General features: G+C 38.7%; 1 protein-coding gene across 14 annotated transcripts in view; it reads left to right on the top strand.

Annotated features, from left to right (window-relative positions):
* Nucleotides 1-23,598, top strand: part of AMPH (amphiphysin) — a 161,257-nt gene that overhangs the window by 98,446 nt on the left and 39,213 nt on the right. For 6 of the 14 annotated variants that reach the window (XM_045193272.3, XM_053926512.2, XM_053926511.2 and 3 more), the window contains 4 exons: nt 15,111-15,230; nt 18,492-18,515; nt 21,161-21,682; nt 23,470-23,502. In XM_045193272.3, coding sequence (XP_045049207.2) covers nt 15,111-15,230; nt 18,492-18,515; nt 21,161-21,682; nt 23,470-23,502 — 699 coding nt within the window. Of the gene's footprint in view, nt 1-15,110; nt 15,231-18,491; nt 18,516-20,869; nt 20,894-21,160; nt 21,683-23,469; nt 23,503-23,598 lie in introns of all 14 variants that reach the window. The other 8 variants (XM_053926519.2, XM_053926515.2, XM_053926517.2 and 5 more) reach the window with 2 other exon arrangements.

Here is a 23,598-nt window from a genome sequence, read left to right as displayed (position 1 = left end):
GTATCAGTCAGTAATGAGGAATATTACAAGCTCAGAATAATAATCCCAAACCAACATCAGTTAGCCTAATCTTTGTACATTATAAGTGAAAACAAGAGCATTGTTCTATAATAACCTCAGCTTTGTGAATAAATTATAAGTTTTCTGAGAATTAAAAAAGAAACACCCCCTACTATTTTGTCTAAATCTTTCCCCAACTGTGATATTACATATTTTGTGCCTTGGATATCACTTTCCTATTTATAAATCAAAAAATTATATTTTGATCATCCAAGCTTATTTCTCTAAGTCCTTCTCATCATTCATTTTGGGAGTGCCTGCTGTGCTGGAAGGCATGATACTTTTATATCTCTGATTCCCAATTTAATGCTGCATCTTGAATTTTAGCTGAGGAAATCATCCTGTTTTTCCTAGCTAATCAAGCTCAAATAGATTTTTCAACTTGCAAAATAAGTTCATGCAGTGGCCCTTTTTATCTGTTCAATGTCAATGAGGCCAGCCTGCAATTATATACACTCCCAAAATTAACTTTCTGGATACCTGTAACCTGGTTTTAAATACCACCTTGGCTTTTCTTTTCAATGTAGCATATATCTGAACCAGCTACCACTTCTTTAAGTTGATATTTTTTAACATAAATATGTTAACATTCTTCTAAGAGAAAAGGAATTAGTAACATGAAAATCAGAAGGAGAAAAAATATACAGTGCATTTCAGCCAAAATTTAGTCACTTTATTGTGCTAGTAGATTACCCACAGCATTACTTTATTCCTGCAGCAGGGTTAGCTATGCATAAGAGTTCATTTATCATATGCAGCACTGAAAATACTCTGAAATCACTGTCTTATATGTCCTCACAAGCTTCCAAGGTTCTCAAACTGCAGAAATTCTAACAATCTTAGACTTTTTGCATCTTATAATCCATCTTGTGACATGAATACATTTTGAGTTTTTATATTTTTTTAATATGGTTTGAGGTATGGGTTAGAGGTATAGTTAGCTTGACAAAGGGAGGCATGCAGGAGAAGAGAAAAAGAGGAAAGCAGAAGAATGAATTAGGAAATGACAAGGAGCGCAAGATGAGGAAGCATGCAAATAAGTGATAGTGAGAGAAGAGTGAGACACACAACAGAACAGCAACAGCTACAGAATAGTCACACACCTGAGTATGTTATATGCAGGGTCTCATTCAACTTTATTTTGACATTCCTGCAATTTTCAGGTCATTATCCCTATTTCAGAGATGAGTAAATGTGCCATCTTTTTGTGACACTATGTTTTTCCAGGGCAGGTGTGGAAAGCAGGATCGTGGGAAGAAGTGTGAAAAAATAAATGAACAAATGTATTTTTATCCTTAATATTCAGAGTGTATGTTCTTGAGCATGTTCTCCAGACCTTCTTTAGGTTGTTACACATCACTGATATACATGGCAAATAGCAGGATGTAGTAGTAGGAAGGTCTTCAATCAAAATTTTGGCCATTTGTTCATCTACTTGTCATAACAGAACCTCATTGTAAGGGTAAGCCCTATGCATTTTCTCTGCTGTCTCTATTACTACTGTCAAATTTTCTACTACTCTAGTCATAGTATATTTAAGGGCAATGAATTAAAAAAACCATGACATTCTACACTAAGAATGACTTTACAGTATACCAACTTGTTCTAATAAAAAAACAAACAACCTGAGGAAACTGTTCCCTAGAAAATTTAATTTATTGTCAGCTCATTAGGGCATTGCATGGTTGCTTAAATATAGATGGGCACATAAGGCAAATATGCTCCACCATCTTTTTGCTTGCATTATTTCTGGTGATAAATCTGTTGTTATTCTGTCTTTTTTCTCTGGCTACTTTTAAGAATTTCAAATTCACAGTGATTTTGAGAAATTTAGTTATGATAGCTCCAGATGTGCTCCAGGTGTCCCCATTTGGCCAGTAACTAACCAAAGCTTGTACTTTTATTTATTTTTTTAAAGATTTTATTTATTTATTTTTAGAGAGAGGGGGAGGGAGAAAGAAAGGGAGAGAAACCTCAATGTGTGGTTGCCCCTCGTGCGCCCCCTACTGGGGACATGGCCTGCAACTCAGGCATGTGTCCTGACTGGGAATCAAACTGGTGACCCTTTACTTCAAAGTCTGGTACTCAATCCACTGAGCCACACCAGCCAGGCCAAAGCTTGTACGTTTAATGGTGAATCGACGGGATATTAAAAAAGCAAGTCAGCCATGCAAGCATATTTCAAGCCTTGGCTTGCGTTGCTTTTGTCAACATCTATTGGCCAAATATGACACATGGTCAACCCCAAGCCAAAGGGTAGGGAAGTAGACTCCACCTATCTTGAGGGCATGTCTAGTTGTACACCTGTACTGGAAGAATTCCATACCTTAATTGTAAACTTACATGTTCCTAGCAAGAGGCACCTTATGAAATGTAGCACAGAAGTTATTGTAGTTGGCAATATTTCCCAGTGGATATCCCCACCATGGTTTCCATACCATGTCTAAATTCAGGAGCACATCCCAGTGCACTTCTTCTAGACTTCTGATGGGAAACAGCACTTATTTAAGATCAAGCTCCCCCGAAGCTTAAGAATGTTGGGACCACATCAGATGTATTCTAATTGTAATTCAGGGGTAAGGAATAAGAAAATTTGTTTTCTTTTGTTAAGTTAAGGGATATTACATGTCACTGTTTTCCACACGTAATAACAGAGTTGTGAGTGCTTCTCTACCCTTTTATAAAGGAATACTACATAAACATGAAACCCCTTTTTGCTCTTTGTTTAATTCTGTCAAATTACTCTTTGATATGAATGCCTAGAGGTATAAGGGAACAGACTTTGATTCACGATGGCAGGGGAGTAGGTGGAAAGTACATTAGTCCCTTCTGAGGACCAAACTGGAATTACAACTACATTATAGAAAAATCATCCTGAATAAGCGACTGAAGACTAGATGGAGAGAAGTCTTATAACCAAGGATTTACAGAAGAAAAAACATCACCATACTGAGACCAATAGGAAGTGGAGAGATGTGAGATGGCTTGTGTGCTTGTACAGGGGGGAGTAGCTGCAGTTCCAGAGGGATACTTCAGTGACTGGGGTGGGTTTGCCATGAGAAGTGTTGAGTCTAAACATCAGGCTGGCCTCCTTAGCATAAAGAACCAGAACTGGGAATGGCACCTGTGTAGCATCCTTCTGTGAAAAGCAGTGGGGTCTGTCCTGGGAGAGATGCCTAGAGATGTAGGCACTCTCTCAAAGAGCCAGTGCACAAAATTTTGCTTGCAGACAATTACCTTGGGCTCTCACAGATGTAGGGCAGGGAGAACTGGAGCCACATGAGGAGAGTCTGGGTTTGGTGGCTCTGCTGAGAAAGCTGTAGGGTCAGCTGTCAGGATCCTTGTGCTTACTCATTCCCCATACTGCAGAAGCCATCTTTCTTGGGCAGAGCACTCCCCTCCATGTGACATCAGCCTGCAGGGAAGAAATAACCCAACCCACAGAAATCCCTCTCACCCCACCCTGTGGAGCTTAAACCCTGCTGAGGAGTACAGCCAGGGGCTCTTTCAGTGATTAAGCCTAACAAGCAGCTTATAGACCGAGGCAGTTCTCTGGGTGCTTTGAGACTTTAGCTGACCATGCCCTGGGCCTGGTGCTGGTAAAAGTCAGCCTTTGTGCACACATTGGTCCATTAGCACACAACTTGGTACAGCAGAAGGAACCACAAGCTGTGAATTGCTGATAACTCCAAACAGTTGGCCCAGGGCCAGTCACAGGCAACTCAGACATTGGGCTGCACCAGAGTCTATGCAGATCTACCTAATATATAGAAACAAACACATAAAGGCAACCAAAATGGAAGACAAAGAAACAAGCCCCAAATGAAAGAAAAACAAAATTCTCTAAGGAAAGAGCTAAATGAAATGGAGGCAAGCAATTTGTCAGATACAGAGTTTAAAGTAATGGTTATAAAGATGTGCAACAACATGAAAAAGAAAGCATAAAAAAGGACTAGTCAGAAATAAAGAATGCAGTCCAGAAGATGGCGGCGAGATAGGTGGGAGCTGAGTCCACTTCCCCTCAACGCCAGTGAAATACCTAGCTGATCTGAGGAGCAGAGAGAACAGCCAACAGTATTCCAGCATATATGAAGATCGGAGACCCAAGATAGAGGACATTGCAAGATCAGACAGTAAGAAGAGTGCTTAAGGAAAATAAAGTCCCTGGGACGAGCACTGGAACCAGGGCGGCTGAAGCCCCGGCCAGGGCGCAGGGTCTGCTGCAGGATTCTTGGGAGAGAGCCAGGCTGGGCTGTGTGAGCAGCCAGGTGCTTGTTTGGACCAGGGGGGCTTGAATAGGAAGAATTTCTCAAAAAGGAAAAGAAAATAGAGGCACGCAGGGGCTAGTTAGAGAACTCTCCACAGCAGCCTCGGCCTCTGGCGCCTCTACCCCCTCAGCCCCTGCACTGTGAACGTGGAAAAGCAGCCCCAGCTCTCACCTGAAGCCCAGCTGGCGCGCACCCAGATTAGCGGACTGGGGGCCCACACCTGAAACTCCTGGTGAGCGCGTGCCCTGATAAGCAGCCCAGCTGCCTGGGTGGACAGACAAAAAGCTCCTGGGTGGGCGCGCACACCAAAAACCCCGGCTGGGCACCCACACCTGAAACCTCGGGTGGGTGCGCAACCGGAGCAGTAGCTGGCTGTCCCTGCGCACAGACCCAAAGCAGGGGATCAGCAACCAACCTAAGTCCAAAGCAGAGATCGGCCACACAACCCTATCAACAGCCTGGCTGCCTGCAGGCGACCACACCCAAAAGTACCAGGTCTGAAAAACTCCTACCTAGCCCCTGCGCACAGAACCCTGCAGGGCCTACTGGCTCTCTAGGAGGAAGGCAGAACGCCCAGCAGAGGGGAGCTGCAGGGTTAGGGGAGACTGCATTCCCCGGAAAGACTCGACCCAGTAGGGGGCTGAACTAACCCATAGCAGCACTGAGAGCCCCTAGCATCTAAGACAGCAAAGAGCAAGAAGGTGGAATGTGAGCTGCCCCTAATTGGTGCAACTCAAGGACAGCACAGCTGGTGAACTAAAGGCCTAGTGGGGAGCAGAAGGACCCGGAGGAACTGGACTGAAGGCTGAACAACAGTGAAGAGTGTGGCTCAGGAAGGGAGAAAAGTGAAACCAATCCTTCCAAACACCCCCTCCCATTCCACAGACAGGAAGACCAGCAGAACTAACCTGACTGGTTTAAAGCCAGCTGAAGACTTTTTTTTTCTTTCCTCCTTTCACCCTGAATTCCTTCTTCCTTTCCATCCTTCTTTCTTTTTTGTATTCCTTCTTCCTTTCATCCTTTACCTTATTTATTCCTTCTTCCTTCCTTTGTTTCCTTTTCTCTTCCCTTTTTCCCTCCTTCCCTTCTTTTTTTTTTTTGCCCCCCCTTCCTCTTTTTCCCACAGGTGAGACAAGAAACCTGGAGTGCTGAAAAGACCAGAGTTAGACCGTGTTATACCCATAAACGTCAGCACAAGACCAGTGAGCACAGGCGATTAAGGAGACAGCACCACTGAATCCCATTGGCATTCTACCATAGAAGTTCATACCATAAACCCAGGGAGTCAGAATAGATCAATTTAAGAAGCAGAGGCTAACAAGAAGAGTCTCACAAACAATGGGAAGACAAAGAAACAATCCCCAAATGAAAGGAAAGGAGGAAGCCTCAGAAACAATGCTAACTGAAAAAGAGGCAAGTCAACTATCAGATACTGAGTTCAAAGCAATGATTATCAGCAAACTCACTGAGCTCTCTGAGCTCACAGAGAACTACCAGAAACTACAGGGAAACTGCAATGAACTCACAGCAAACTATATCAACATGAAAAAGTAAATAGAAACTATCAACAAGGGCCAAGAGGAAATGAAGAATACAATTTCTGAACTGAAGAACACAGTAAAAGCAGACTTGATGAAGCAGAGGATCGGATCAGCGAGCTGGCGGACAAAGTAGAAAAAAACACCCAGAAAGAGCAAGAAAAGGAAAAGAGGCTCAGAAAGAATGAAGAGGCAATAAGGGCAATGCAGGACAACATAAAATGTAACAATGTCCGTATAATAGGAATACCAGAAGGAGAAGAAGAAGAGCAAGGGATAGAAAACCTGTTTGAAAAAGTAATGATGGAAAATTTCCCTAATCTGAGGAGAGAAAAAGTCACCCAAATCCAGGAAACACAGAGAGTCCCAAGCAAGAGGAACCCAAAGAGGCCCACTGCAAGACACATCATAATTAAAATGGCAAAATTCCAAGACAAAGAGAGGATCTTAAAGGCAGCAAGGGAGAAAAAGGAAGTAACATACAAGGGAGCCCCAATAAGGTTAGCAACTGACTTCTCAATGGAAATGCTCCAAGCCAGAAGAGAATGGCAAAAAATATTCCACGTAATGAGAACCAGGGGCCTGCAACCAAGACTACTTTACCCAGCAAGGCTCTCAATCAAGATAGAAGACCAAATAAAGAGTTTCCCAGACAAAAGAAGTCTAAAAGAATACCCTTCCACCAAACCAGCTCTGCAAGAGATGCTAAAGGGACTGCTTTAAGGGAAGGAAGGAAAAGAGAAAGACAGAGGAACACAGGTAGGAAAAAATGGCCATGAATAACCACCTATCAATAATAACCTTAAACGTAAATGGATTAACTGCTCCAATCAAAAGACATAGAATAGCTGAATGGATAAGAAAACATGACCCACACATATGCTGCCTACAAGAGACCCATCTCAGGACGAAAGACCTACACAGACTGAAAGTGAAGGGCTGGAAACAAATTTTCCAGGCAAACAGACAGAAAAAAAAAGCAGGGGTAGCAATACTGATATCAGACAAAATAGACTTCAAAAAAAGTTCCATAAAGAGAGACCCAGAAGGTCACTTCATAATACTCAAAGGAAGAATCCTCCAAGAAGACATAAACATTGTAAATATATATGCACCCAACAGAGGAGCACCCAAATACATAAAGAAAATCTTGGAGGACTTCAAGAAAGATATTGACAGCCACACACTTTAACGCCCCACTATCAAGAATGGACAGGTCGTCCAAACAAAATATCAAGAAGGATATTGTGTCACTTAACAATACCCTAGAGGAAATGGACTTAACTGATATATATAGAGAGAGCTTTTCATACCAAAGAAGCAAAATACACATTCTTTTCAAGGGTACATGGAACTTTTTCAAAGATAGAAGACATGATAGGACACAAAACAAGCCTCAACAAATTCAAGAAAATTGAAATCATATCAAGCATCTTCTCTGACCACAAGGGACTGAAACTAGAAACCAACCCCAAAGGAAAAAACCACAAACACTCAAAATCATAGAGACTGAGTAGCATGCTATTAAACAATGAATGGGTCAAGAACGAGATTAGGGAAGAAATCAAAAAGTTTCTGGAAACAAACGAAAATGAACTCACAACAACCCAAAACCTATGGGACACAGCAAAGGCAGTCCTGAGAGGGAAGTTCATAGCAATGCAGGCCTACCTTAAAAAGATAGAAACATTTCAAACAAACAACCTAACCCTATGCCTACAAGAACTGGAGGAACAACAACAAAGACAGCCCAGAGCAAGCAGAAGGAAGGAAATAACCAAGATCAGAGCAGAGTTAAATGACATAGAGTCTAAAAGCACAATTCTAAGGATCAATGAATCCAGGATCTGGTTCTTTGAAAAGATAAACAAAATTGACAAGCCTTTAAGTAGGCTCATCAAGAAAAAAAGAGAGGATCCAAATAAACACAATTAGAAATGAAAGAGAAGAGATTACAATTGATACCATAGAAATACAAAGGATTGTAAGAAATTACTACGAAGAACTGTATGCCAAGAAATTTGAAAACCTAGGTGAAATGGACACATTTCTAGAAAAATATAATCTTCCAAAACTGAATGAAGAAGAAGCAGAAAACCTGAACAGACCAATAACAGCAGTTGAAATTGAAGCAGTCATCAAAAAACTCCAAACACACAAAAGCCCTGTACCAGATGGTTTCACAGGAGAATTCTACAAAGCATTTAAGGAAGAGCTAACCCCTATCCTTCACAGACTATTCAAAAAAATCCAAACTGATGGAAGACTCCCAAACTCATTTTATGAAACCAACATCATCCTAATCCCAAAAACAGATAAAGATATAACAAAGAAAGAAAACCTCAGGCCAATATCACTGATGAACATAGACACTAAAATCCTCAACAAAATATTGGCAAACCTCATCCAGCAATACACTAAAAAGATCATACACCATGACCAAGTGGGATTCAGCCCAGGGAAGCAAGGATGGTTACAATATTCACAAGTCATTAAACATAATACATCACATCAACAACAGTAAAGACAAAAATCACATTATCATATCAATAGATGCGGAAAAAGCATATGATAAGGTACAGCACCCATTTCTGATAAAAACACTCAGCAAAGTGGGAATAAAGGGAGCATTCCTCAACATAATAAAGGCCATATATGAGAGACCTACAGCCAACATCATACTCAATGGACAAAAACTTAGAGCTTTCCCACTAAGATCAGGAACAAGACAAGGATGCCCTCTCTCACCACTCCTATTCAACATAGTATTGGAAGTCCTAGCCACAGCAATCCGACAAGAAAAAGCAATAAAAGGCATCCAAATTGGAAAGGAGGAAATGAAACTGTCACTGTTTGCAGATGACATGATAGTGTGCATGGAAAATCCTATAGACTCCACCAAAAAACTACTAGACCTAATAAATGAATTTGGCAAAACAGCTGTATAGAAAGTCAATACTCAGAAATCAAAGGCATTCCTGTACACCAACAACGAAACAGAAGAAACAGAAATCAGGGGGAAAAATCCCATTTGATATAGCAACAAGAAAAATAAAGTACCTAGGAATAAACCTAACCAAGGAGGTAAAAGGCCTGTACTCAGAAAACTACACAACACTGAAGAAAGAAATTAAGGAAGACACAAACAAATGGAACTATGTACCATGCTCATGGATTGGAAGAATTAACATCATCAAAATGGCCATACTACCCAAAGCAATTTATAGATTCAATGCAATCCCTATTAGAGTACCCATGACATATTTCACAGATATAGAATGAACATTTCAGAAATTTATGTGAAACCATAAACCACCCCGAATAGCTGCAGCAATTTTGAGAAAGAAGAACAAAGCAGGAGGGATCACAATACCTGATATCAAACTGTATTACAAGGCCACTGTAATCAAAACAGCCTGGTACTGGCATAAAAACAGGCACATAGACCAATGGAACAGAACAGAGGGCCCAGAAATAAACCCGAGTCTTTACGGTCAATTAATATTTGACAAAGGAGGCAGGAGCATAAAATGGAGTGAAAACAGCCTCTTCAACAGATGGTATTGGGAGACCTGAACAGCTAACGTGCAAAAAAATGAAACTCGATCACCAACTTACACCATAGAGAAAAATAAACTCAAGGTGGATAAAAGACTTAAATATAAGTCATAACACCATAAAAGTCCTAGAGGAAAACATTGGCAGGAAAATCTCAGACATTCCAGGCAGCAACATCCTCACAGACATGTCCCCTAAAGCAAGGGACATAAAGGAAAGAATAAACAAATGGGACCTCATCAAATAAAAACCTTCTTAATGGCTCAAGAAAACAGCATTAAAATACAAAAAGAACCAACCATATGGGAAAACATATTTGCTAATGATACCTCGGACAAGGGCCTGATCTCCAAAATATATAAAGAACTCACATGACTCCACTCCAGGAAGACAAACAACCCAAATAAAAAATGGGCAAAGGACTTGAACAGACACTTCTCCAAGGAAGATGTACTGGGGTCCCAGAGACATATGAAAAGATGCTCAGCATCACTAGCCATCAGAGAGATGCAAATTAAAACCACAATAAGGTACCATCTCACACCAGTCCGAGTGGCCAACATAAACAAATCCACAAACAAATGTTGGAGAGGATGCGGAGAAAAGGGAACCCTCGTGCACTGTTGGTGGGAATGCAGACTGGTGATGCCACTGTGGAAAACAGTATGGAATTTCCTCAGAAAACTAAAAATGGAAGTGCCCTTTGACCCAGCAATTCCGCTGCTGAGATTATACCCTAAGAACCCTGAAACACCAATCCAAAAGAACCTGTGCACCCCAATGTTCATAGCAGCAAAATTTACAATAGCCAAGTACTGGAAGCAACCTAAGTGCCCATCAGCAAACGAGTGGATCCAAAAACCATGGTATATTTACAAAATGGAATTCTACACAGCAGAGAGAAAGATGGAGTTTATATCATTTGCAATGGCATGGATGGAACTGGAGAGCATTATTTTAAGTGAAATAATAAGCCAGGCGGTGAGGGACAGATACCATATGATCTCACCTTTAACTGGAACATAATCAACAAAAGAAAGAAGCAAACAAAATATAACCAGAGACATTGAAATTAATCACAATTTAACAATAGCCAGGGGGGAGTGTGTTGGGGACAGTGGGAAGAGGGAATTACAGGAACTACTGTAAAGGACACATGGACAAAATCAAGGGGGAGGGTGGAGGTGGGGGAGGGAGGTGGGTTCAGCTGGGGTGGTTTGGAGGGATGGGGAGAAAAGGCAGACAACTGTAATTGAGTAACAATAAAAATTTAAAAAAAGAAATAATGCAATTATCTGAAATAAACACACTGGAATCAATAAACAGTAGGTTAGATGAATCATATGATTGAATCAGTGATTTGGTAGACATGGTAGAAAATACAAGTAATCAGAGCCACAAAAAGAAAAAAAGAATTTTAAAAACTGACTATAGAATAAGATATCTATGGGACATATCTAAGAAAGTCAACTGTCTTTATTTGCAGATGACATGATACTGCATATAGAGAACCTTAAAGATTCCACCAAGAAACTACTAGAACTGTTAATAAATTTAGTAAGCTAGCAGATACAAAATTAATATCCAGAGATCAGTTGCAATAATGAACTACCAGAAGTGGAAATAAAGAAAACAATCCTATTCACAATTGCTTCAAAAGGAATAAAATGCCTAGCAATAAATTTAACCAAGAATGTAAATGACCTATACTTAGAAAATTATAAGACACTGAAGATGGAAACTGAAGAAAACAACAAGAAGTGGAAACATATGTTGTGTTCCCGAACAGGAAAAATTAACATCATTAAAATGTCCATACTACCCAAAGCAGTCTATAGATTCAATGCAATTCCTATCAAGATACCAATGACATATTTCACAAAAATTTATATGGAATCACAAAAAGCCCCAAATAATAACAGTTATATTGAGAAAGAAGAACAAAGTTGTAGGAATTATGCTACCTAACTATACTATAAGGATAGAGTAATCAAAACAGCATGGTATCGGCATAAAAACATATAGATCAATGGAACAGAATAGAGACCCCAGAAAAAACCCCATGCCTTTATAGTCAATTAATATTTCACAGAAGAAGCAAAAGCATACAATAGGCTAAATATAATTTATTCAATAAATGGCATTGGGAAAGTAAGACAGATACATTCAGAAAATGAAACTAGACCACCTTTTTAAGCCACACACAAGAACAATTTCAGAATGGTTTAAACAATTAAATGTTAGACTCAAAACCATAGAAATCCTAGAAAAAACATTGGCAGTAAAATACTGGACATTGCTTGTACCAGTATTTTTTTTTTCCTGATATATGTCCATGGACAATGGAAACAAAAGAAAAAAAAATACAAATGGGACATGAACCTAAAAAGTTTTTGCACTGCAAAGGAAACCATCAACAAAATGAAAAGACAACATACTGAATGGGAGAACATATTTGCAGATACATTTGGTAAACGGTTAATATTCAAAATTTATAAAGAACTTACAAAAATCAACACACACACACACACAGCAAAGGACCTGAATAGAGACATCTCCAAGAGGACATACAGCTGGCCAATAGACGTATGAAAAGATGGTCAACATCACTAATCATTAGAGAAATGAAAATTAAAACCACAGTGAGATATCACCTCACACCAATCACAGTGTCTATCATTAATAAGTCAGCAAATGACAAGTGCTGGTGATGATGTGGAGAGAGAGGAACGCTTTTTCACTGTTGCTGGGAATGCAGATTTTTGCAGCTACTATGGAAATAGAATGGAGATACCACGAAAGTTAAAAATGGGACTGCGTAATGACACAGAAATTCCACTATGGGAATATGTCCGAAGAATCCCAAAACACTAATTCAAAAGAGTACATGGATCTCTTTGTCATTGAAGTGTTATTTATAATAGCCAAGATTTGGAAGCAGACCAAGTGTCCATCAGTAGGTGAGTGGATAAAACAGCTATGGTACATTTATACAATGGGATACTACTCAGACAAAAAAATATATTTTTTTACTCTTTGTGACAGCATGAATGGACCTGGAGAGAATTATGCTAAGTGAAATAAGTCAGTCAGAGAAAGGCAAGTTCTGTATGATTTCACTCATGTGGAATCTAATGAACAAACTGAACTAACAAGAAAAAGAGAGACTCAAAAATAGAGAGCAAGTATGGGGAAGACAAGGTTGGGAGGAGGGGGAAGGACTGAGCAAAAAAGAAAAAGAACTCATGGACATGACAACAGTGTGGAGGTGGAATAGGTTCGAGGAGGGATAAATAGTGATGGAAAAAATACAATGAAAAATGAACTAAAAAAATTACATTAAAAGCCAGGAAAAAATTTGAACCACTTTAACAACAAAGATACTGTTTAAGATACTTATTCTAAAATAAGAATAATGGTACACCATGAAAAAAAGATTAAGGGAACAAAAACAGCAGACATTGAACTTGAAGAAACCTGCTACAAATTTTAAAGGCAACTAAACTGGTATTATGGATGTTTGATGACAGTAATTTTATACAAATATATATAATTACTAGCAGTAATTAACTACATTAGCTTCCATTTTCATTTTGAGTATATACTATATGTTATGTACAATGTATTTATCATCTTACACATGGTAATTTTACTAGGTATTATTAATCTCATTTTATGCATGAAGAAATAGAAGCTCAGTGACACTGAATTAATTACCCAGAGAGAGACAACAGGCAAGTAGCAAAATTGGGCTGCACACCCAGATGTATCTCAGTCAAAGGCTCAACATAGCCATTATAGTTGAATGCCTGTTTTCTTCCATGATCTCTAAATTTTCATTTGAACTTCCTTAAGGGGACCATTTAGGATCACAAGGGACTAATGGACGTATTTGTGCCACCTGAATTTTTATGGAGGACTTGCAGAACACTGAGAATTCCTCTGCAGATCGTGAGGGTCCCTGTCTGAGAGATATGGGGCCAGATCCTGGCAGCAGCTTGGAAGAGCAGCGGAGTCACAGGCATCTGACTGCTGTCCTGCCTCAGCTGCATTGCAGCTGGAGGACCCAGGGCAGTAGGTGACTTCCTTATGTCCAGATGGGAAAATGATGCCATATGCGCCTTGATTTTTTTGTAAGGATTAGAAAAGTCAAGTAAAACAGTTTGTGTGATACAGTAAAGTAATTCTTTAAAGGCAACAATAGGGTTATTATCATTAGACTGTAGCAAAGTGTTTTAACATGAGCTAATGTTCATACGTATGAAGTTATTAGAATAGTTCCTAGCACATTCAAGTGTAATATGTGTTTTCAAAATAGAAAAATACAATTTGCATCAATATAAAAGTTGGTGAAAATCAAAACTCATGCCGTCTTTGAATAGTGGGCCAAGGAATCAGTTGACAGTTTTATGATTGTAGCTTTTAAAGAAAGGGGGATATCAGAAGTGTATCATCCTTGTGAAATTTTAAAAAACATATCTGATGAGTGTTCATGCTGCACAACGGATAACTCAAAATCAACATCATGATATAAACAGATTTTCTTGTAAAATGAGTATAGATATACTAAAAAAAGTATTATCTGTTATGCTCCCAAATTTGCATAAATTTCTGTTAAAATTTTTTCAATGTTTATGACCAATATTAATTAAAATAAGTCCTTTAAAGTTTTTCTCTAAACATGTGTGTTTTTATATGTAATATTTAATCCATTATTGTGACCTTTTATTTTTAGAGTACAGATGGTCAAAATTGAAGCTTATATTAAATACCAAACACACATAACTTGAATTGTGTAAACTGACTCCAATTCTCTTCACCGCGGTAGAGTTTATGGGATTTATTTCAGCTCTGCCTCTAACTGTGTACCCTGAGCCTCGTTAGTTCAACTTCAAACCCACATTCTTTTTCCAATATCATGATCTTAATAAATGAACAAATGTTAATTATTTTAATTTGTTGTTATTATCTTAGTAGGACTTTTCTTCTATGTCTTATTGGACTCACCTTCTTTCTAATCCAAGAGTGTTACTGGGGTAGAAGCTCATATTGCAGTGAATTTTTGGGGGCCATTGTTCTCTTCTTCCCTATGTCTCCTTCACTCACCGTCCCTCATACACACAGGTTGGAACAACTTATATTATGTATGAGGAATGGATAATATGATAAATACCTCCAGGGTTAGGGAGGCTGAGGAAGGTGGAATGTGGTCACAGTAGACAATGATCCCTTCTTTTAAAATTTAGCTTCACAGGGGACATCACAGCAGTGAGTACCTGTAACGAGTTGACGCCTTGCCCCATGTTATCCATCTGGTCATCTGAACTTCTTGATGGAGATCTCCGAACTAGCAGGAAAAAAATAGATTCCTTAAATCTTGATGGCTTTAGGATACATCTCTCAGACATTCTCTTTGTTGGCTCACTTGGAGTTGGACAAAAGACAGTACTACAACCCGGACTTTGTTTCTGGGTGTCTTAGGTTATGCTCGGCCAGAGTTGGTTATTTCCCCTCTCATCCCATTTTGCTGGTGGCTCTGGGAGCCTGTGGGCAAACTATCAAAATGGTAAATTACCAAAGCTTGCTTTTAGGATATTGATAGATATTAGAGGATTATATGGCTTATTTGATGAAGTCTTATTAGATTCAAGCTGTACATGTGTTTTGTTTTGTTTTATTTGAACAGAATGAAGTCCCTGAGGTGAAGAAAGAGGAGGAGACTTTGCTGGATCTGGACTTTGACCTTTTCAAGCCTGAGATAGCCGCTGCAGGTTCTGCTGGAGTGACCCAGTCACCCATGTCTCAGGTATTGAGTCATTGTTATGATGTTTGGAGATGATGTTTCAAAATTTTAATAAGCTCATTAAGGTACAAATGCATTTCAGTGACCCCTCTCACTTTGTAATGACTATCTAATTTTCTTTTTGATTGACAAATATTTCCTAATATGAAGGAAGGGTAAAAAGAGAACCTTATCAATATCAATTATTCTAGAGCTCCCCCTACCATTAGCTGTCTCTATCCACAGAGCTGGAATAACAATGCGTTCCTGTTTGCCCAGGAGTCATCTAAAGTAATTGTTAAGAGTACCTACTTTTTGCACTCTATAATATCCAGGTTTGTATGATACATTTAATGTTTCCCTAAATAAAGCTCTTTCTTTTCTCTTTGGGTTTAATCTTCTTACTGTTTTCTCTACTTTCCTTCTTCATACTTTGTAAATTAAGGCATGTTTGAAATAACCATGAGATTATGAACCAAGGGAATTGTTTATCAGCCTGAAAGTTTTGATCTTGATGTTGTTCTCCACATTGCAAACACTTCCTCTTGGAATCTTGGTTATGTCCTGATGCACAGTTGGCCTTGCTTATCCAAACCCATCCTTGCTCATACTTCCTCACTCTCAAGATTTTTCCCATTTCAATAGTTACTGTGCTAGCATCTCCATCAGAGGGAACTGGTGGTGGGTGCTATACTGATTGTGCATGATTCCTGTGGAATATAGTTGCTTTATAATTGTCTGTGTTCATAGAAGTAGTTAATTCAAAATTTGGATAAACAGAAATTGTTTATATCAGTATTTGAGATATGGTCTGAGCCTCACATTTCATTTTGGACAAATCCAAAGATGCTAGTATATACTTCAAATTAATTAGTGACGATTTATTGTAAAACTCAAGTTTGAGGTTCAGCTCAATTTTCTGGTCTTGAAGCTTTCTTGAATCCTTAAAGTAAACAAACCACTGGGGAACAGACTGCTCAATATGAACCTCAACATATAAGACTTCTCTTTAATCCATGCTTTATTCTAGATAATTGGGTTTCTAAGGGCCTTCAGGTTGTAATATGGGAATAATAAATACCTGAGATGTCAATAAAGTCAGAAATTAAGTACATCAGGCACTAACCTTAAAGGTATTTTGCAAAACATGGGTCACTAAATGTTTCAGAAATTTCTTTTAACTTCTTTTTAGGATATTCATGATATGAATGAGAATATTAAAGGTTCCAAGAAATTCTGTAATTAAAAGAAAGAACATGTTTATATTTGTTTAACTGAGAATTTCCCAAATATGTTTACTCACTTACTTAACATTCATTGGATGTACATATCATTCAGAACACGTGCTCCTCAGAGTTCTCACTGTGCAGCCAGCTGAAGCTATGGACTTCCTCAGCCTGACTCTCCACTGTTCATTACTTTAGTGTGGGAAGGAAAAGTTCAGCATTGGATGCTGCGATGATCAGTGGGTGAGATTCCACAGAATTTCTGTCTGAAAGTTTGAATCAAGAGAGAGACCTCTTTTGTATCAACTCATGAGTAAATAATCTATATATCATGGAAGTTTGTGTAGCAATAGGACCAAGATTCTTTCAAAATTTTTTGGAAAAAGGGACCTTGGTTAAGTCTTGGTTCTGAAGAAAAAGCATCACTGCAATTAGGAAAATTTGCAGGTACCACTGAATTCTTTTTCGGGCCAAGTAATAAACTTCTCTAGCTTCCCAGTGGCCATAAGTGAGTCACAGCACTGTGGAGTGGGCCTGCGATCCAGTTCTAATTATATCTCTTCCCTTTTGCTAAGAGGTCTTAGCCTGAGATAACAAAAGGAACAGAGCCATTAGATACTACCGCCTTCTTTCCCCTGCAGTCAAAGTGGTCTCCCTTCCCCATCACCCAATCCCATGTTGTAGGCTAATGTTCCTGCTGCCAGAAGAACACCTCACATTGTGATCTCTGCCATGTGCACAGGAAATTCATGATCCCGAGACCTGATAAAGATGGTGATTCAATTGCTGCCTTCCTTTGGAGAAAATTACTGCTGCTGTCTGCATTACTCAGGCATATATGTCAGCTTTTAGGAGCTGTGATTCTTAAGGAGCTATGAGGCAAGAAAACGTAAATCATCTGGATGATCAGAAAATGTATATTAAAAGCAAAGGAATACATGTTCCAATACCTGTGGTTTTCAGTGGAGCTGTTCTACTCTCCATCTTAGTCATTCTACAAGTGAATGCTAACCCAGAGATCGACCAGGCTGCACAGAGATGCAGAGTGTGTGGGGAGGTGCAGTTCAAGCAGGCCCCAGAGCAAGCAGGTGGGTTCAGTCTGAACCACAGGGCCCAGGTTCTGTAGTAAGGAATCCAAATGAGACATCTGTAGTCCCATATAGAAATTGTCAGATTCTTAAGATGGGAATGCCAGATGCCCTTACTTGCTGCTTACATTTTAGTGATTCAAAACAAGTTCAAAGAGACATGGCAAGAAAAAGAATATTGCGTAGCAGTAATTCTCAATCAGAGAGGACATAAGTAAAAGAGATTTCCTATTTTCCCTACACACAGGGAAAGTCATTTTTGATCTATCTGGATTTATTCCCCAGGATCAATAAGTTTTATATTAAAAATCCAGTAGTAAGCATAATTCATTCATATGTTTTAGGGGGTCCTACTAATTTTCATGATTATTTATTAATTGAGTGTGTTATATAATTCAACTTATTTAAGAACTATTTGTCTAGGAGTCATTTGCCATCAAACTGGTCATAATGCCTCCTCTTCAATTGGGTGCGGGGAAGAGAGAAAATGGCATTAGTCATGATTAGAATCTGCACATTTCCTCAAAGATGTGATAAGCTCATGTCTGGTCACCTTGTTTACTTCATTTAATTGTGTGTGTGTGTGTGTGTGTGTTAACGTAAACCATTCATTATGTCATATATAGTTTTCTGCTTGTATAAGGCACATTGATTAGACCTGTGCTTTGGTAGCATTTGCCACATTTAGCTTTTTAAATTTACATAAAATAAAGCCATGTAAAATGAAAAATTGGATTCTGTCACACTAGCTCATTTCAAGTTCTCAAAAGCCACATGTTAGTAATGGCTACCAATATCAGACAGCACAGATAGGGAACATTTTTATCACCAAAGAAAGTTCTGTTGAACAGCGCTGTACTAAATATTTCAAAGTGCTTATTATTTTATTTCAGGAACTCTTTTCATCTCGGTAATTGTATATACTTGGGATTTGTATACTCACAGTATTTTTGTTTTCTGTTTGCTTTCAGACATTGCCCTGGGACCTATGGACGGTAAGAATACTAAGAACTCTATATTTTGATGTATCAGAATCCTTAGAAATTTAGAAACCTTGTTATATTTTATTTCACCAGTGATAGAAAGAAGATCCAAACATTTTTAGTAACAGTATATCCCCCAGAGTAACCATCAGCTCCCTGATGGTCCCAGCATTACCAGCACTTGAAAATGATGGTGAGGAAAAGAATGTCCATGTGCCAGACTCTGGGATGAGCAAGAGTTGGATATGCCCCTTATGTTCTTCCTGTGGTTATTGGTGGCTGGAAGAAATGCTGTAGGGAAGGATGTGCACATTTGTCATTGCTTATAGAATATAAGAAAAGTGTCAATGAGAAAATGTAAGGGATAGGCTACTCTGCACAGGGAAGTTTTTCACTTTTATTTTCAGTGAAGCTTAATCAGTAAGAATTTGAGCTTTAGAGGTAGACAGCCCTGATTTGAGTCCAGACTCTACTTCTTATAACAGTATGATTTCAAACAATTTCTAAAAGTCTTTCAGCCTCAATTTCCATCATTTGTAAAATAAGGGTAGTGATACCTACTGCAGAGGGTACTGTGAGGATTAAGTGAGATAATATTTGTATTTGTAGAGTATCTAGCCCAATGTCTAGTATGCGTCAGAAGGTAGGAGTGCAAGGATGAGGGCCTCCAGAATGCAGAGCTGGGAAAAGACACAAACAGAGCTTTGTGGTGGCAGCATCTGGGTGTGAAATGAGAGCACTGGCTGCACCGCATGGAGCCTCACTTCCCTTGGGCGGAGCCTTTGTCTCCCCTGTCTTAGGACTCCCTGGTGCTGTGGTCGTAAGAACTCCACTGGACGTTTATGTTTTCTTTTTTTAGTGACACAGCAACAGGATGATCTAGCTGTTCACAAACCTGTGGTCTTCTGGGGTAGCGTTACTACTTTCTTCCCATAAAACAAGAATGTGACTGTCCCCTCCTCTGCCACAGGAGCAGGGTCATACTCTGCTACATCGAATCCTTGAAGTATTTTGGAAAGCTCTCAGGAGATGAGCTAAAAATATGTTGATTAAAAACATCTTTTATGGTGATCTGGTTTGGCTTCTATATTCTCAAAAAAGGATGCCTGGATTAGTGTTCAGGGCATTGGAATTCTAGCCTCAACTTTGTGTTAATTTTCTTGGACAGTAAGAGGACAATGTTAATTTTTTGTTATTCCGATATTTCATATCTTTAGTTGGAGCTACACCACATATTTCTATCCCTGGCTGAGAAGTATATGGTGAGGGTAAAGGTATCATAATGAACATTGACTATTTTAGAGGACAAACTTGCTAGGGATGGTAACAGTGACAATATTGTGAAATAGTAGCTCCCTGGACACAATTACTTCATTTTTGATCCTCTCAGCATCCCAATGCTGTTTTGTTGTGTCCCAACAAAGCTTCTAGGATTGGGGTTGAACTTGAGGAATACCCTCCAGGCAGTTAGAGTGGTTAGTATCGGATCATCCTCCCCCCAAAAACCACCTCAGAGGCAGACCAAGTGCAGAGTGTGTTTGGGGACAGTTTTACTCTGATATTATGTCCGAGCAGATGGTACTGGGTAATTTTGGGGCTGCTAGTGCTTGATGCTGCTCTCATGCTCTCATGCTTGCTTATTTATTTAAAACTTTGCATTTTAGAGTCTGCTAAAGCTACAGTGATGTAATAGCCATAAAACTTTGTGGCTATAAAAGTGTTGTCACTAGAAAATAACAGAACCTTTGTGTTTCAGTTGTATAGTCTTAAGAGTATTGGGACAGAACAAATTCCTATAACAAAGTAAATTATTTAATCTCAAACCACTGAAAATAACAGCCCATAGCAGAATATTGACTCTGGACACCATGAGATTTTAGTATGCAAGCAATTTGTTTTCTCTTGCTTATGATTATTTTCAAACAATCCTCTTTATTTTAGCATTAAATGTTAATCAAGACAGACCACATTCAGGGCCATAAAACCCATTTTTATATATTTAAAAGAATAGAAATCATAGCTTTTAGATCATGATGGAATTAAACTAGAGAGAGATTAACAGAAAGATACCTGGAAAGTGCCAAAGTACTTGGATATTAAGCAACACACTCCCCACATAGGTCAAAGAATATGAGAAATTTTTAAATATTTTGAACTACATGAGAATAAAAATACATTATAATTTTTAAGATGCAGCAAAAGCAATGCTTAGTGATTAAATTATAATATTGACTATGTATGTTAGAAAAGAAGAAAATGTGAAATCATTAATCTAAACTTTTACCGTAGGAAACTAGAAATAGAAGAGCAATTAAATCCAAAGCTTGCCTATGATTTTTTATTATTATTATTTTTTACTCATACAGACAAGCACTGATTTGGTGCAGCCGGTAGGTAAATATCCAGAAAGTTCTGGATTTTTTTGTATGTAGTATGCATTTTACACATGGTATATTATCTAAAATGAGCTTTTTTCTTTTTTCATGGCATTGCTACTCACAGACATAACCTTAAGCCATTTATTTGGTTTAGCTATTCTCTAGTTTTGTATAACTGGTGCTACCCTACTTCAGAGCTTTGTGTTTCTCATCAACTCTTACCACAATCTCTTTCAACTTATGTTTTTTTTTTCCTTTGTTGTTCTGCACACTCTAAAGACTGACTCTTCAAAATGTCTTTCCCTGTGTAACCTGATCATGGAGGAAACTCCAGACAGTGGGTTGGCCGAAGAAATTCAAAGATCTCAAATTGATCTAGGTGCATTTATTTGGGGCCCTGATGCTAGTACAGACAGCGTCAGCCAGGAAACCACCCATGGTGGGTACCAAGAAGCCTCTGCATGTGTCTCTGAAGCAGAGCAAGACATGGGATTATCCACCAGGAAGTTTCCTTCTGCTGACTGGCACAATGTAGCTGTACAGGGTGAGCATGTCCTGGGGCCAGGCCCTCCTTGTGGAAATGAACAACTGTCCCCAAAGGCCATGCCTGAGGCTGAATTTGCCATTGCTGCTTGTTTGGAGATTGGGCAGCCTTATGATTCATCTGACTCAGAGATGCTAGCCCTAGAAACTGGTGGCCTAGTCAAAGAAAGTCCAGAAGATGTTAAAAAGTCAGAAGAAGAGGAAGAGAAACAGAAGACAGAAGATTCTATGTGGGCAGTGGTGGAGACATGTGAAAAGGTAGACACTGGAACTATTGATCTGAAGACACTAGAAGGTACAGAGGAAGTTGAAGATAAAGTGTGTGAAAGTACAGGAAACAAGGTGGAAGACAATAGGAAAGCAACACGAGGTGTCCTTTAAGTCAGTGAAGAGGAAACTAGGAAAGATGTAAGAGATAGGTATAAGGAAATTATAAAGACCAATGAAAAGTATTCTGAATCTGCCTCTCCCAGCTAACTCTGTACTTAATATTGAAGATGCCAGCCCTTAGAGATGGGATTTAGGTATAAAAGATATAAAAAAATAATAGACCCTCCTAATCATGATATAATATATCATTCAGCAAAGGGAAGTACAGATGCTGAAATTCATTGTGAGGGTGTGTTACAAGCACCTGTAGGAGACAGAGATGATAGTCAGGCTGGGTTGTTGTTTTTTTTTTCCCCCGGAAACATGAATTGACAGCTCAGTCTAGGACAGATCTTAATTATGCTCTGGAGACTAATGCAAACAGAAGGGACTGGTGTTTGTGTAAGTTGGAAGATTCATTAGTAGAGGGGTCTGAAAGTATAGTGACTGGAGATTGTAGTCATACCATTAACTTGCCAAGAATTGCAACAACATACTCTCTGGGAACAGATCCAGGTCAAATCTTGCAGTCAAGTGTGGATTCAGCATTGAATAATATGGGTATATTGGCATTCTCTGGTATACCAGATGGCCAAGCAAGTGTATTTGCCTCTTGTCTTAATTATATTAATTATTTACCTATTAGTGATATGGAAGAATTAGATAATTACTGAGAACATTTAGATATAGTTCAGAGCAAGAAAAGGCTAGAGGTGGACTTGGGGGGGGAGGAATAAGCCATTGATAACTGCTGGGAACAAAACAAAGAGACAGACAGTTGGTTCTTGGGACCTCCCAGAATTCTGCTAGTCCCCAAGACAATGGCACCAACAACTCAGATTTATCTGAAGATTAAATTGCTAACCAGAGATGTGGATTGTTGTACCAAGAAATAGAGGCTGACAAAGAAGAGGTACTTACCCCAGTGTGTAGTATAGACCAGAAAGACTTCTGTAGGTTCTGCTTATCCTAATGTTTCCCACCTACATCATTATCCATCACTGTCTTCTCTGAGTCCTGTCTTTTCTACTTGATACATTGTTTCATCTACCTCTTGAAGTCTGTGCAAAGCAAGCACAAATAGGTTGACAAAGAGAAAAACACAGAAAGATTATGTTGGTATTAATGAGAGTCTGTTTTACCATCAATTTACTGTGTTTATTTTTCCTATTTTTATTTTTCTATTCAAGTATTAAAAATATGTAGAACATACTAATTTACCTTTTTTTTAAGTGTTTATCCCAGTAAGAACCCATGAAATGTTTCTACCTCGGCCTACTAAAAATGTAGAATCTAATAATAGGTGTCATTAAAAAATCTAACAAAATGCTGTTAGAGAAAAACTAGAAATGCTTCTAGTTTTTCAATGGCCTGAAAACAAGAGCTATTCATCCCCTTGTGGCTTTTCTCCAGAATCCTCTCATTATTGAGAAAGTGGGTTTTGGTTACCCCTGAACCATACACTTGTAGGAATTGTAAAAATAATCTTTCTTTTTCTTTTGTCAGCCTATTTTAAATAATACAATATGGCCTTTTGCATTTCCTAAGCACTTTCACCTTTTGTATTATTTTAAAATTTGTGGTGATCTTTACTTTCCAACTTGTCTCATGGGCATTCACTGATCCTACAAAATTGATGAAAAAAATAATGTAATCTGGTTTCCATTTCTATTTAGGCTCCTGATGGTTCATTTAATGGATTCACACAGGTAAGAAATTGTCTTGGTGGCATAATCAATCTGTTGAGAAAACGTAAATTTTTTAAATAAGAACCTCTGTCACTGGTATGTCGAGATTAAATGTTA

Source organism: Desmodus rotundus, chromosome 6 (genome assembly GCF_022682495.2).
Source record: "Desmodus rotundus isolate HL8 chromosome 6, HLdesRot8A.1, whole genome shotgun sequence".
In the NCBI taxonomy this organism is placed as follows: domain Eukaryota; kingdom Metazoa; phylum Chordata; class Mammalia; order Chiroptera; family Phyllostomidae; genus Desmodus; species Desmodus rotundus.
The sequence above is the reverse complement of the archived record's forward strand: the minus strand, read 5'-3'. Positions and strand labels throughout refer to the sequence as shown.